Below are 15,717 nucleotides of genomic sequence, written 5' to 3'. Positions count from 1 at the left end.
CATTCAACCCCATACATCCGCTCTCTCACCATATCCCTTGAAACCCCGATCAATCAGGAATTTATCAACTTCCATTTTGAATATACCCATGGACTTGGCCTCTAACGTAGTCTGTGCCAGAGCATTCCACAGATTCACCACTCTTTGACTAAAAAAATTCTTCCTTACTTGTGTTCTAAAAGGTCACCCCTCAATTTTGTGGCTGTGCCCTCCAGTTCTGGATACCCCCACCATAGGAAACATTCTCTCTACATCCACCTTATCTAGTTCTTTCAACATTTGGTAGGTTTCAATGAGATCCCCATGCATTCTTCTAAATTCCAGTGAGTACAGGCCCAAAGCTGCCAAACACTCCTCATATGTTAACCTTCTTATTCCCAGAATCATCCTCATGAACCTCCTCTGGACTCTGTCCAATAGCAATACATCTTTTCTGGGATAAGGGGCCCAAAACTGTTGACAGTACTCCAAGTGTGGCCTGACTAGTGTCTTATAAAGCTTCAGTATTATCTCCTTGCTTTTATATTCTGTTTGTCTTGAAATAACTGCCAACATTGAATTTGTCTTCTTTTCACAGACTCAACTTGTGAATTAACCTTCTGGGAGTCTTACATGAGGACACCTAAGTCCCTTTGCACTTCTGGTGTTTGAATTTTCTCCCCATTTAGATAATAGTCTGCAGTATTGTTCCTTTTACCAAAACACATTATCATATATTTCCCAACACTATATTCCATCTGCCACTGCTTTGCCCATTCTTACAATTTGTCCAAGTCCTACTACAATTGCATTGCTTCCTCAGCAGCACCTACCCCTCCACCTATCCTCGTATCATCCACAAACTTTGCCACAAAGCCATCAACTCCACTATCTAAATCATTGACAAACAATGTGAAAAGTAGCAGTCCCAATACTGACCCCTGAGGAACCCAATTGTCACTGGCAGCCAACCAGAAAAGGCCCCCTTTATTCCCATTCGTTGCCTCCTGCCTGTCAGCCATGCCTCTATCCATGCCGGTATCTTTCCTGTAACAACACAGGATTTTATCTTGTTCAACAGCCTTATGTGAGGCACCTTATCAAATGCCTTCTGAAAATCTAAGTAAATAGCATCCACTGCCTCTCCTTTGTCCACTCTGCTTGTTACTTCCTCGAAGAATTCTAACAGAATGCTTTGATTTATTTTAACATTAGTCTCCAAGTACCCTGAAACCTTGTCCTTTTGCAATTTCTACTAGGGGAAAGGGTATCTTAAATTGGCAATTCTCCAGTCCTCCAGGACCATACCAGAATCAAGTGATTCTTGAAAGATCTTGTCCAATGCGTCCGAAATCTCTTCAGCAACCTCTCTCAGGACTCTGGGATGTAATCCATCCGGTCTAGATGATTTAACCACCTTAAGATCTTCCATTTTGCCTTGCACCTTTTCCTTTGTAATAACAACGGCACTCACTCCTGCTCCCTGACACTCTCAGACCCCTGGCACACTGCTAGTGTCTTCCACAGTGAAGATTGAAACAAAATACTTATTAAGTTCATCTGCTATTTCTTTGTCCCCCATTATTATCTCATCAGCATCATTTTCCAGTGGTCCAATATCATCTCTCACCTTTTTATTTTTTATATAACTGAAAAACCTTTTAGGTAAAAAACCTATGGAGGGTAAGATATTAGCACACACAACATGCTGGAGGAACTCATCAGGTCAGGCAGCATCTCTGGAAACGAATAAAGAGTTGGCACTTGGGGCCAAGACGCTTCATCAGGACTGTAAAGGAAGGAGGAAAACACCAGAATAAAAAGGTGTTGGCAGGGAAAGGAGGCTGGCTGGAAGGTGATAGGTGAAGACAGGTGGGCGGGAAAAGTAAAGGGCTGGAGAAGAAGAATCAGGTAGGAGAGGAAGGAAGAAAGAATGGAAATATCCTGCTTTATATTATTGGCTAGTTTGTCCTCATATTTCATCTTTTCCCTTCTTATAGCTTGTTTGGTTGCCCTTTGTTGGATTTTAAAAGCTTCCCAATTATCCAACTTCCTACTCACTTTTGCCCTTTCTTTAGCTTTTATGCAGTCCTTAAATTCCCTTGTCAGCCATGGTTGCCTACCCCTTCTATTTGTGAACAACTTCTTCTGTTGTACATATCTATCCTGTACTTGTGAACTAGTCCCAGAAACTTCAGCCACCATTGTTCTGTTGTCATCCCCACCAATATCCTCCTCCAATCCACCTGGGCAAGCTTCTCCTCCGTGCCTCTGTAGTTCCCTTTATTCCATTGTGATACTGATACATGTGACTTATGCTTCTCCCTCTCAAACTGCAGTATGAATTCAATCATATTACTACTGCCTCCTAAGGGTTCCTTTACATTAAGTTGACTAATTAAATCTGAGTTATTACACAACACCCAGTCTGAGATGGCCTTCCCCGAGTAGGCTTGAGCACAAGCTGCTCAAAAAGCCATCTCATAGACATTCGACAATTCCCTCTCTTATGATCTGACACTACCTGATTTTCCCAATCCCCTCACATATTGATGCCCCCCCCATTACTATTGTGACATTACACTTATTACATGCCCTTTCCAGCTCTCTTTGCAATCTCAACCCCACATTTTGGTTATTATTTGGAGGCCTATATATGATTCCCATAATGGTTTTTTCACCCTTGCAGCTTCTTAACTCCACCCACAAGGATTCAATATTCTCTGGCCCAATGTCACCTCTTTCCAAAGATGTAATTCCATCTCTTACCATAGAGCCACACCACCACCTATGCTTTTCTGCCTGTCCTTTCCATACAAAGTATATCCTTATATGACCCACTCGGATATGTCCATACATGGCCTCCTCTACTGCCATGATGAGGCTAAACTCAGGTTGGAGGAGCAACACCTCTATACCGTCAAGGTAGTCTCCAGCCCCTTGGTATGAACATCGAATTCTCCAACTTCCGGTAATTCCCGACCCCCCCCCCTTACTTCCCCTATCCCTATTGCACTCTGCCCCCTCCCCCAGCTGCCTATCACCTCTCCTATGGTTCCGCCTCCTTCTACTACCCATTGTGTTTTCCCCTATTCCTTCTTCACCTTTCCTGCCTATCACCTCCCTGCATCCCCTCTCCCACCCTCCCCCCCCACCTTCTTTATAGGGCCTCTTCAGTCCTGATGAAGGGTTCCGGCCCGAAACATTGACTGATCGTTTCCACGGATGCTGCCCGACCTGCTGAGTTCCTCCAGCGTGTTGTGAGTGTTGCTTTGACCCCAGCATCTGCAGAGTATTTTCTCCTTATATGACCTTCCTACTTCTGGCCTCACGAGCACGTGGCACGAGTAGCAATCTGAAATCATGGCCCTCCTTTAGCTTAACAACTCCCTGAACTCATTTTGCAGGACTCTGACCCCCTTCCTACTCATGTCATTCATACTGACGTGGATCACAACCTCTGGCTGATCACCTTCCCACTTCAGAATGTTGTGGACCTGATCCGAGATGGCCCTGGCACCTGGGAGGCAATGTACCATCTAGGAATCTTGTGCTCACCTGTCTGTTCCCCTAACCAATTAATCCCGTATCATTACAGCTCCTCCTCATAAATGCCAAAGGGAGAGGAAGTGTTGGAGTTGTTAAAATACATTAGGATGGATAAGTCCCTGGGGCCTGACAGAATATTCCCCAGGCTGCTCCACAGGGCGAGGGAAGAGATTGCTGAGCCTCTGGCTAGGATCCTTATGTCCTCGTGGTCCATGGGAATGGTACCGGAGGATTGGAGGGAGGCGAATGTTGTCCCCTTGTTCAAAAAAGATAGTAGGGATAGTCCAGGTAATTATAGACCAGTGAGCCTTACGTCTGTGGTGGGAAAGCTGTTGGAAAGGATTCTTAGAGATAGGATCTATGGGCATTTAGAGAATCATGGTCTGATCAGGGACAGTCAGCATGGCTTTGTGAAGGGCAGATCGTGTCTAACAAGCCTGACAGAGTTCTTTGAGGAGGTGACCAGGCATATAGATGAGGGTAGTGCAGTGGATGTGATCTATATGGATTTTAGTAAGGCATTTGACAAGGTTCCACATGGTAGGCTTATTCAGAAAGTCAGAAGGCATGGGATCCAGGGAAGATTGGCCAGGTGGATTCTGAATTGGCTTGCCTGCAGAAGGCAGAGGGTCGTAGTGGAGGGAGTACATTCGGATTGGAGGGTTGTGACCAGTGGTGTCCCACAAGGATCTGTTCTAGGACCTCTACTTTTCGTGATTTTTATTAATGACCTGGATGTGGGGGTAGGAGGGTGGGTTGGTAAGTTTGCAGACGACACAAAGGTTGGTGGTGTTGTAGATAGTGTAGGGGATTGTCGAAGATGCAGAGAGACATTGATAGGATGCAGAAGTGGGCTGAAAAGTAGCAGATGGGGTTCAACCCAGAGAAGTGTGAAGCTGTACACTTTGGAAGGACAAACTCCAAGGCAGAGTACAAAGTAAATGGCAGGATACTTGGTAGTGTGGAGGAACAAAGGGATCTGGGGGTACATGTCCATAGATACCTGAAAGTTGCCTCACAGGTAGATAGGGTAGTTAGGAAAGCTTATGGGGTGTTAGCTTTCATAAGGCGAGGGATAGAGTTTAAGAGTTGCGAGGTAACGATGCAGCTGTATAAAACTCTGGTTAGGCCACATTTGGAGTACTGTGTCCAGTTCTGGTTTAGAGAGTATGCATTATGATCAGAGAGTAAGGGAGCTAGGGCTTTACTCTTTGGAGAGAAGGAGGATGAGAGGAGACATGATTGAGGTATACAAGATATTAAGAGAAATAGATAGAGTAGACAGCCAGTGCCTCTTCCCCAGGGCACCACTGTTCAATACAAGAGGACATGGCTCTAAGGTAAGGGGTGGGAAGTTCGAGGAGGATATCAGAGGAAGGTTTTTTACTCAGAGAGTGGTTGGTGCGTGGAATGCACTGCCTGAGTCAGTGGTGGAGGCAGATACACTAGTGAAATTTAAGAGACTACTAGACAAGTATATTGAGGAATTTAAGGTGGGGGGTTATATGGGAGGCAGTGTTTGAGAGTCGGCACAACATTGTGGGCCGAAGGGCCTGTACTGTGCTGTACTATTCTATGTTCTATGTTCAACTCTTCTCCCCTTTTCCCTTCTGAGTCACAGAGCCAAATTTAGTGCCAGAGACCTGACCTTCTTTCCTCTGCTAGGGCATTGCTCCTTGTCCTCCACCTCCTACAGTGTACCTGTTGGTGAAAGGCACTCTCGCAAGGGCACTCTGCACTGGTTGCCTATCCTCTTTCCCCCTCCTGATGGTCACCTGTGCCCTGCTCCTTGACTGTAACCATGTCCCTGTACATCCGGTTGATCAACCCCTCCTTTTATCACATGATGCTTAGTTCACCCAGTTCCAGCTGCAGTTCCTTGACACAGTCTGAAAGAAGCTGCAGCTGGATGCACTTCTTGCAGGTATAGTTCTCAGAAATACTGGAGGTCTCCCTGCCTTCCCACATCCTGCAAGAGGAGCCTCCTTCTATTCTGCCTGGCATCCCCATTGCTCTAACTGAAAGAAAAATTAAATGATGAAAGTACCTATTGCCTTTGTCTCTCCTCGCCAAAGCTTCTTTGAACCAAAACCTGAACTCCGCACTCTAACACTGGCCCACCCACACAATGAGCTTTGTTTAATTTTGAAGACTCCATTAAGTGGAGAAGTAGGTTACTAGACCTACTATCAGATTGGAGTGTTGAAGTCTACAGCAGCTTTTGCATTGTCTTTAGGGACCCCTAGTGCCCCTAATTACTCACTGTGCACCGGCTGTCTTTCCATACTGCTGATCCTTGGGCTGGTTGAATCACTACTATTGTGAATGTGCCAGTGTCGTAGCTTTTCAGGGTACCAGTGAAAACAGACATCATTTTGTCTGTGTAGAATCAGGGCACCATATTCTTTGGGTATGAACATCTGTGATTAAACATTGGTCAACAGGTAGTAAGATTCAATGATGCAAGGGAAATAATATATATCCAGTATGTTGTTTCCCTTCCATGACTACTTCAAAAATAACGCAATTAACTGTCACATGGGAATGAATTAAGTTTGGGGAGGGGGAATGAAATGCAGGCCTCAACTAATTTGAACTCTGTTATTTTAAGCATAGATGAAGTTTGCTGTGAAACATGTTAATTTATTCATCAAGTACTGATCTTTATTTTATTGTCGCCAAACAATTGATACTAGAGTGTACAATCATCACAGTGAAAGTCGATTCTGCGCTTTGCGCTCCCTGGAGTACAAATCAATAGTAAATATTAAAAATTTAAATTATAAATCATCAATAGAAAATAGAAAAGGGAAAAGGGTAGTGCAAAAAAACTCAGAGGCAGGTCTGGATATTTGGAGGGCACGGCCCAGATCTGGGTCAGGATCCGTTCAGCAGTCTTATCACAGTTGGAAAGAAGCTGTTCCCAAATCTGGCCGTATGAGTCTTCCGGAGGGAAGAGGGAAGAAAAGTGTGCTGGCTCGGTGGGTAGTGTCCTTGATTATCCTGGCAGCACTGCTGTGACAGCGTGCAGTGTAAAGTGAGTCCAAGGACGGAAGATTGGTTTATGTGATGTGCTGGGCTGTGTTCACGATCTTCTGCAGCTTCTTCCGGTCTTGGACAGGACAACTTCCATACCAGGTTGTGATGCACCCTAGAAGAATGCTTTCTACGATGCATCTATAAAAATTAGTGAGGGTTTTAGGGGACAGGCCAAATTTCTTTAGCTTTCTCAGGAAGTATAGGCGCTGGTGGGCCTTCTTGGCAGTGGACTCTGCTTGGTTGGACCAAGTCAGGTTATTTGTGACTCACTATATTTTGCTCTCTTTTTGCACCAGTTATTTAATTATAGATGTATTTCTTATTGTAATTGATAGTTTTTTTTATGTATTACACGATATTGCTGCCATAAAACAACAGATTTCATGACATAAACACGAGAAAATCTGCAGACACTGGAAATCCAAAGCAACATACACAGCATGTTGGAGGAACTCAGCAGCTCAGGCAGTATCTTTGAAAATGAATAGTCGACATTTCGGGTTGAGACCCTTCTTCAGGACTTAAGCAGAAGGAGGAAGATGCCAGTATAAAAAGGTGGGGGGGTGGGGAAGGATAATAGCTGGAAGGTGAAGCCAAGTGGGTGGCGAAGGTGAAGAGTTGGAGAAGAAGGAATCTGATAGGAGAGGAGAGTAGACCACAGGAGAAGGGGAAGGAGGAGGGACCCATGGGGAAGTGATAAGCAGGTGAGAAGAGGTAAAAAGGTCAGAGTGGAGAATAGAAGAAGAGGGGAGGAGGAGGGAAAACATTACCAGAAGGAGAAATTGATATTCATGCCATCAGGCTGGAGGCTACCCAGATGTTGAGGTTGGCCTCATCTTGAACAAGAGGACGCCATGCACTGACATGTCGGATTTCATGACATGCGAATGATAATATACCTGATTCTGACTCATATGTACATTGAAACATGGAGTGAAAAGCATTGTTTTGCATTGGACCAGGCAGCGTGGAAATTGTGCTCGGGTGGCACTGGAAAGCATTACCACGCTGCTAACCTTGATGAGGGTAGGGTGGAATGCTGGATGATTACTCTAAGGCACACTCTACCTCTTCTTCAGTTTAGATTTATATAGCTGGAGTGGGTATCATGTTGCCAGTCTCAAAACAAAAATTTCCTAATAGAAAGGAAATGGGTTTGCATTAATCTGGAGTATTTTATGACTTCACGTCGTCCTGAAGATTAAAAGAAATAGAATAACTTTGAAACTCTTTGAGGGGGTCAAAGACCTGTGAGTTATAGACTCTTGATTCATGAGTTCAAATCAGGTTTATTACCACTGCTAACACTAGGAATTCTGCAGATGCTGGAAATTCAAGCAACACACATCAAAGTTGCTGGTGAACGCAGCAGGCCAGGCAGCATGTATAGGAAGAGGTACAGTCGACGTTTTGGGCCAAGACCCTTAGTCAGGACTAACTGAAGGAAGAGCTAGTAAGAGATTTGAAAGTAGGAAGGGGAGGGGGAGATTCAAAATGATAAGAGAAGACAGGAGTGGGAGGGATGGAGCCAAGAGCTGGACAGTTGATTGGCAAAAGGGATATGAGAGGATCATGGGACAGGAGGCCTAGGGAGAAGGAAAAGGGGGAGGGGGAAAACCCAGAGGGTGGGCAAGGGGTATAGTGAGAGGGACAGAGGGAGAAAAAGGAGAGAGAGAAAAAGAATGTGTGTATATAAATAAATATCGATGGGGTACGAGGAGGAGGTGGGGCATTAGCGGAAGTTTGAGAAGTCAATGTTCATGCCAAGAGGTTGGAGGCTACCCAGACGGAATATAAGGTGGTGTTCCTCCAACCTGAGTGTGGCTTCATCTTTACAGTAGAGGAGGCCGTGGATAGACATATCAGAATGGGAATGGGATGTGGAATTAAAATGTGTGGCCACTGGGAGACCCTGCTTTCTCTGGCGGACAGAGCGTAGGTGTTCAACGAAACGATCTCCCAGTCTGCGTCGGGTCTCGCCAACATATAGAAGGCCACATCGGGAGCACCGGACGCAGTATATCACCCCAGCCGAGATCACCCTTACACTTCCTCCCTTACCGCCATTCCCTTACACTTCCTCCCTCACTACCATTCAGGGCCCCAAACAGTGGTTCCAGGTGAGGCAACACTTCACCTGTGAGTCGGCTGGGGTGATATACTGCGTCCAGTGCTCCCGATGTGGCCTTCTATATATTGGCGAGACCCGACGCAGATTGGGAGATCGCTTCGCTGAACACCTACGCCCTCTCTGCCAGAGAAAGCAGGATCTCCCAGTGGCCCCACATTTTAATTCCACATCCCATTCCCATTGTGATATGTCTATCCACGGCCTCCTCTACTGTAAAGATGAAGCCACTCTCAGGTTGGAGGAACAATACCTTATACTCCGTCTGGGTAGCCTCCAACCTGATGGCATGAACATTGACTTCTCAAACTTCCGCTAATGCCCCACCTCCCCCTCGTACCCCATCCGTTATTTATTTATATACACACATTCTTTTTTTCCTTTCTCTCCTTTTTCTCCCTCTGTCCCTCTCACTATACACCTTGCCCATCCTCTGGGTTCCCCCCCCCCTTTTCTTTCTCCCTGGGCCTCCTGTCCCATGATCCTCTCATATCCCTTTTGCCTATCACCTGTCCAGCTCTTGGCTCCATCCCTCCCCTCCTGTCTTCTCCTATCATTTTGGATCTCCCCCTCCCCCTCCCACTTTCAAATCGCTTACTAGTTCTTCTTTCAGTTAGTCCTGACGAAGGGTCTCGGCCCGAAACGTCGACTGTACCTCTTCCTAGAGATGCTGCCTGGCCTGTTGCATTCACCAGCAACTTTGATGTGTGTTGCTTATTATCACTGCCATATAGGATGTGAAGTTTATTATTTTTAACAGTGCAGACTAAAATTACTATACATTTTAAAATAAATAGTGCAAAACAAAATGGAGTAACAAGCTAGTGTTCATGGACCATTCAGAAATCTGATGGCAGAGGGGAAGAAGCTTTTCTGAAATATTGAGTGTGGATCTTCAGGCTCCAACGCTGCCTCCCTGATGTTAGTAATGAAAGGAGCTGCATCCCGGATAGTAAAGATCTTTAGTGATGGCGGGCTGGGTTTGCCTCGTGATGGTGCTGGTTGAATCTGCAACTCTGTGATCCTGTGCACTGGAGCCTCTATACCAGTCTGTGATGCAACCAGTCAGAATGTTCTCTACTGTACATCTGTCTATGGGAATGTGATAATTGTTTGGCAGTTTTTAAAAATTCTTTTGCTGAAGTGATTGACCAGAGCACAAACCACAGCGTCCTCTGCAGAATGGGGACTTGGGATCTTTTTGGCTCACTACTAAAATAGTGCAGGCCTTATCTGAAAGTTAGATCTTTGGACGTGTTGGTACTTCATCAGTCTGTCCACTAAGGTGTTACTAAAGCCTAAGAAATTGTACAATGGTAGGTTCACAGATCTACTTGTGCTCTGAATTTGAAAGTACTGAAGTCTATCCCAATTTATTTATGTTTTACTTAGAGGTACAGCATGGTAATAGGAGTTTCAAGCCCAATTACACCCATGTGGCTAAATAACCTACTAAGCATGTGTCTTTGGAATGTGGTGCATCTGGAGGAAGCCGATGTAGTCATGTGGAGAATGCACATTCAGTTGCAGATTGAAACCAGGTCACTGGTGTTGTAATAGCATTATGCTACCTTTTTGCTCCATTTCTCCTGCAATTGTAAAACAAAAAGTAAACAACAAATTAAATGAAATATTTGAACTGAATGAACTGCTTACTTTTTCAGGAAATACAAGCCTTTTCAACATAGACACCTGTCAACAAATGAATCAGACACACCAGCTTGAATCTTGTGAAAATTCAGGCCACAAATTCAGGAAACTGGGCAGTGTTTGGGGAATAATGGTGATTGCTCAACTAATGGTGGGCATTGGGACAGTTCCAATTCAACCCTTTGGTATTTCATACATTGATGACTTTGCTGAACCATCTAACGCTTCACTCTATATAGGTATGTTTCAAAATACATCATTATGGTTTATTTTGTTAATTAATGTTACATATTTATCTAGGATGCCATTACACTTTCCCTACAACTAGGTGTATCTTTGTTATCTGTGTTATCAACATCAAAGGTTAATGATCCTTAATAGATCAAATTTATTTGCCGCATAGGTTTACATATATTAGGAATTTACTGTGGTGTGTTGGAACAACATTCAGCAATGATAAAAAATTGTATAAAAATAAAGTTAGAAGTAAAGGCGTGGAATAAAATGTGCATAGATGCAGCATGCATTAACAGTGTAAACAATGTTTTAAAAAGTGATTTAAAGTGTGGTGTAGTGCAGTGACTAAGATAATAGGTAAAGTGGTGTGGGAGGAGGTGGCTAACTAGAATGGTTAATCAGATTAACTGTGTGGAAGAAACTTTTAAGATGATATGAAGTTCTTGTTTCAATAGGCCTTTTTGTACTTTAGAGAATGCGGCTATTGGAAAAGGCAGTTTGCTGGATGGGTACTGTCCACATTGATTGTACCTGCCTGCCTCTTCATCTTAGAACATACAAGTCCTGCAGTGATGATAGATGGCTGCCAGTAACCTTTTCTGTTGTCCTCAGAATTCATTGTACTTTTCTTATATTATGAGAAGGTGCTGTACCAGATCCAACATAGTTAACTCCACTTACACACTTCTTGGCCCAATTCTCTAACTGATCAAGACTTTCCTGTATCGTACAATAACCTTCTTCACTATCAGTTTTGGATCATCTGCAAACTTACTGATTAAGCCTAATGCATTCACATCCAATTATTTCTATAAATAATGAAAAGGCCCATACTGACACCAATGGCACATCGCTAATAACTGGACTTCATTATAAGAAACAGCTTCGGCTAACTAGCTCCCCCTGGATTGCATGGTTCCTTTCAGACCAGCCTGTCATGCAGATACTTGATAAAGACTAGCTAAAGTGCATATAGACAACATACACTACTCTACCTTCACCTTCTTTTTCGGTTGTCTGTCTGTCTAGGTACCATATCTGATGCGGATGTTGGTGACCATGGTTTTCCATATAGATCTATCCCTAGTTCTTTGGATGACTTCCATTTTCTTGACCTGGCTCGGCTTTTAATGTACATAAGCTGAGGTCTTCCTCTAGATCTTTCCAGAGAGTATGAGTTTTTCTAGTTCATCTTTCCGCATGATGTGTCCTAGGAATCTGAGTTGTCTTTCTCTTATTGTTGGTATGAGTGATCTAACTTCTGAGAACTTCTTCATTTGATGCGTGTGTGGTCCATGATAATTTTAACATTCTCCTGTAGAACCATAATTCAGCTGCTTCTAGTCTCTTTTCCATTGCTGGGGAAATGGTCCAGCATTCGCTTCCATAAGTCAGGATAGAATAAATGTAGCACTGCAGTATTCTATTTTTAGTGTACATGCTCATCTTTCTGCCTGTTAATATGGTCTTCATTTTTTGGAAAGCTTCTTTCGCCATTGCTATTCTGCATTTGATGTCTGTGTCGTACCTGCCATCTCTTGTTATTAGGCTGCCAAGATATCTGAATTTGTTGACTTGTTTGATGTTTGTATTTCCGATCTTGATCACACATTGTGGGATGTTTGTTTTTCTGGAGATGACCATGCTTTCTGTCTTCTTGGTGTTGATTGAGAGGCCTCTTTATAGGTTACCTTCTCAAAAAAAATTAAAGGGTTCTTCAAACATTCCTTTCCATGTGCCAAGCCTTGCTGACACCTCGTCGTCATATTTTACCTGTCCAAATGCTGGTAGATCAGGATTCCTTCTCGTACCTTTCCCACCACTGATGTCAGGTTGACCAGCCTGTGATTCCCTGGCTCATTCCTGGTTCCCTTGATAGGGTGCTAAAGAGAGCTTTGGCACATTGGCTATTATAAATATTGAATACATAAGTTGAGATGTTATAGTGGCATGCAAAAGTTTGGCAACCCCTGGTCAAAATTTCTGTTGCTGTGAATAGCTAAGCGAGTAAAAGATGAACTGATTTCCAAAAGGCATGAAGTTAAAGATGACACATTTCGTTAATATTTTAAGCAAGAAAACTTTTTTATTTCCATCTTTTACAGTTTCAAAATAACAAAAAAGGAAAAGGGCCCAAAACAAAAGTTTGGGCACCCTGCATGACAGTACTTAGTAACACCCCCTTTGGCAAGTATCACCCCCTTTGGCTTGTAAACGCTTTCTGTAGCCAGTTAAGAGTCTTTCAGTTCTTGTTTGGGGTATTTTCGCCCATTCTTCCTTGCAAAAGGCTTCTAGTACTGTGAGATTCTTGGGCCGTCTTTCATGCACTGCTCTTTTGAGGTCTATCCACAGATTCTCGATGATGTTTAGGTCAGGGGACTGTGAGGGCCATGGCAAAACCTTCAGCTTGTGCCTCTTGAGGTAGTCCATTGTGGATCTTGGGTGTGTTTAGGGTCATTATCCTGTTGTAGAAGCCATCCTCTTTTCATCTTCGGCTTTTTTACAGATGGTGTGATGTTTGCTTCCAGAATTTGCTGGTATCTAATTGAATTCATTCTTCCCTCTACCAGTAAGCGTTCCCCGTGCCACTGGCTGCACCAGAAGCCCAAAGCATGATCAATCCACCCCCGTGCTTAACAGTTGGAGAGGGGTTCTTTTCATGAAATTCAGCACCCTTTTTTCTCCAAACATACCTTCGCTCATTGTGGCCAAATAGTTCTATTCAAAAGGTTCAAAGGAACATCTAAACAAGTCTGATGCATTTTGGAAACAAGTGCTGTGGACTGATGAAGTTAAAATAAAACTTTTTTCACTGAGGTAGGTTGAAACCAAAATTAGAGGTCATGAGTTAAGGGTGTAAGGTGAAATGAGGGTGGTGAGAGTCAGGAACAAGCTGCCAGTGGTTTGATAGCAACATTTAAGAGAATTTTCATGAGCATAGGAGATTGAGAGGAGATTTGATAGAAGTATACAAAATTATGAAGGGTTTAGATGCAAGCAGGCTTTTTTTCACTGAGGTAGGTTGAAACCAAAATTAGAGGTCATGGGTTAAGGGTGTGAGGTGAAATGAGGGTGGTGAGAGTCTGGAACAAGCTGCCAGCGGTTTGATAGCAACGTTTTTTTAGATTATGAGAACACTCAGTCCTCTTTTTTTTAGAAATGCATACATGCATTAAGAAATGATACAATGTTTTTCCAGTATGATATCACAGAAAACAGGACAAACTAAAGACTAACACTGACAGAACCGCGTAATTATAACATATAGTTACAATAGTGCAAAGCAATACCATAATTTGATGAAGATCAAACCATGGGCATGGTAAAAAAAAGTCTCAAAAGTCCCCGAGTCAATCGACTCCCGAGTCCCCGATAGCAGGCGGCAAAAGGGAGAAACTCCCTGCCTTAAACATCCAGGCACCGTCAACTTGCCGATGCCTTGGAAGCAGCCGACCACAGCCAACACTGAGTCCATCCGTCTGAAAACTTCGAGCCTCCGACCAGCCTCTCCAATACAGCCTCCCGAGCGCCATCCTCTGCCGAGCGCCTTTGACTTCACCCTGGCCGCTGAAACAAGCAAAGCCGAGGATTTTGGGGCCTTCTGCTCCGGAGATTCCGGTTACCACACAGTCGCAGCAGCAGCGAAACGGCCATTTCAGAAGTTTTCCAGATGTACTTCTGTACTCTCACATCTGTCTCTATCAAATCAGAATTGTGCACGGTCCCCTACTCGACAGATAACATATATTCATCACCGGAAAGGCCGCATGCGCTGCCGTCGCGTTGCCATCTTCTCCATTTAAGAAAATTTTCAATAAGTACATGGCTGAGAGAGTCCAGGTGTGAGTCGATGGGACTAGACAGAGTAATAGTTCAACATGGAGTGGGTTGACCAGAGGGCCTACTTCTATGTGGCACTGCTCGATAATTATGACACAATCTTACTACCCTTCTTAAACAATGGAATGATAATAGACTCTTTCAGGTCTTCAGGAAGTTCACCTGTGACTAAAAATAAAGGGGTAAAGGCCACTGAAATTTAATTTCCAGCCTTTCAAAATTTTGAGGCCAGGCTCTGGGAATTTTTGTACCTAAATGCGCTATCAAGTACCTCATCCTGGTAATATGATCTCCAAAACATCTCCACTAGTTTCCCTTATCTCTTAAGCAAGGATGATTTTTCACCTCAGTAAACACTGAGGAATATAGTTAAAAATCCCGCCCATCTCCTATAGCACAAGACATGGAGTCAATTATTAAGGATGAGGTCTCAGGGTACTTGGAGGGTCAATAGGCCTAAAGGGAAAATATTGCTTGACAAATCTATTGGAATTCTTTGAAGAAATAACAAGCAGGATAGACAAAGGAGAATCGGTGGATGTTGTGTGCTTGGTTGTCAGAAGCCTTTGACAAGGTGCCACATGTGAGGCTGCATAACAAGTTAAGAGCCCATGGTATTACAAGAAAGATACTAGCATGGATAGAGCATTGGCAGGAGGCAAAGCATGGGAATGAAGTGAGCCTTTCTGGTTGGCTGCCAGTGACATGTGGTGTTCCACAGGAGTCCGTTTTGGGACTGCTTTTTATATGTCAATGAATTGGATGACAGAATTGATGGTTTGTTGCAAAGTTTGTGGACGATACGAAGATAGGTGGAGGGGTAGCTACTTCTGAGGAAGTAGAGAGGCTATAGAAAGGTTTGGACAGATTAAGAGAATGAGCAAAGAAGTGGCGGATGGAATACAGTGTTGGGAAGTGTATAGTCATGCATTTTGGTAGAAGAAATAAAAGGGTAGACTATCTTCTGAATGGAGAGAAAATTAAAAAATCTGAGATGCTAAGTGACTTGGGAGTCTTTGTGCAGGATTCCCTAAAGGTTAATTTTAAGATTTAGTCTGTGGTGAGGAAGGCAAGTGCGATGTTAGCAGGTTAGCTGAAAGTAAGGGTGTAATCCTGAGGCTTTAAAAGGCATTGTTCAGATCGCACTTGGAGCACTGAGAGCAGTTTTGGGCCCTTTATCTTAGAAAGGATGTGCTGACACTGGAGAGGATTCAAAAGAGGTTGACAAAAATTATTCCAGGATTGAACGGCTTGTCCTATGAAAAACATTTGATGGCTGTGGGCCTATATTCACT

General features: G+C 43.7%; 1 protein-coding gene across 4 annotated transcripts in view; it reads left to right on the top strand.

The window, feature by feature from the left end:
• LOC134345461 (solute carrier organic anion transporter family member 2A1-like) overlaps positions 1–15,717 on the top strand; it is a 321,454-nt gene that overhangs the window by 118,216 nt on the left and 187,521 nt on the right. For 3 of the 4 annotated variants that reach the window (XR_010017703.1, XR_010017702.1, XM_063046159.1), the window contains exon 4: positions 10,360–10,584. The exons of the other annotated variant lie outside the window; for it this stretch is intronic. Coding sequence is in view for 1 of the 3 variants with exons in the window: in XM_063046159.1 (XP_062902229.1) it covers positions 10,360–10,584 (225 nt within the window). In the remaining 2 variants the exon portion in view is untranslated. The remainder of the gene's footprint in view (positions 1–10,359; positions 10,585–15,717) is intronic. 4 annotated transcript variants of the gene reach the window in all.

Source organism: Mobula hypostoma, chromosome 4 (assembly GCF_963921235.1).
Source record: "Mobula hypostoma chromosome 4, sMobHyp1.1, whole genome shotgun sequence".
Classification (NCBI taxonomy): Eukaryota; Metazoa; Chordata; class Chondrichthyes; order Myliobatiformes; family Myliobatidae; genus Mobula; species Mobula hypostoma.
Note: the sequence above shows the minus strand (reverse complement) of the source record. Positions and strands in the feature narration are given on the sequence as shown.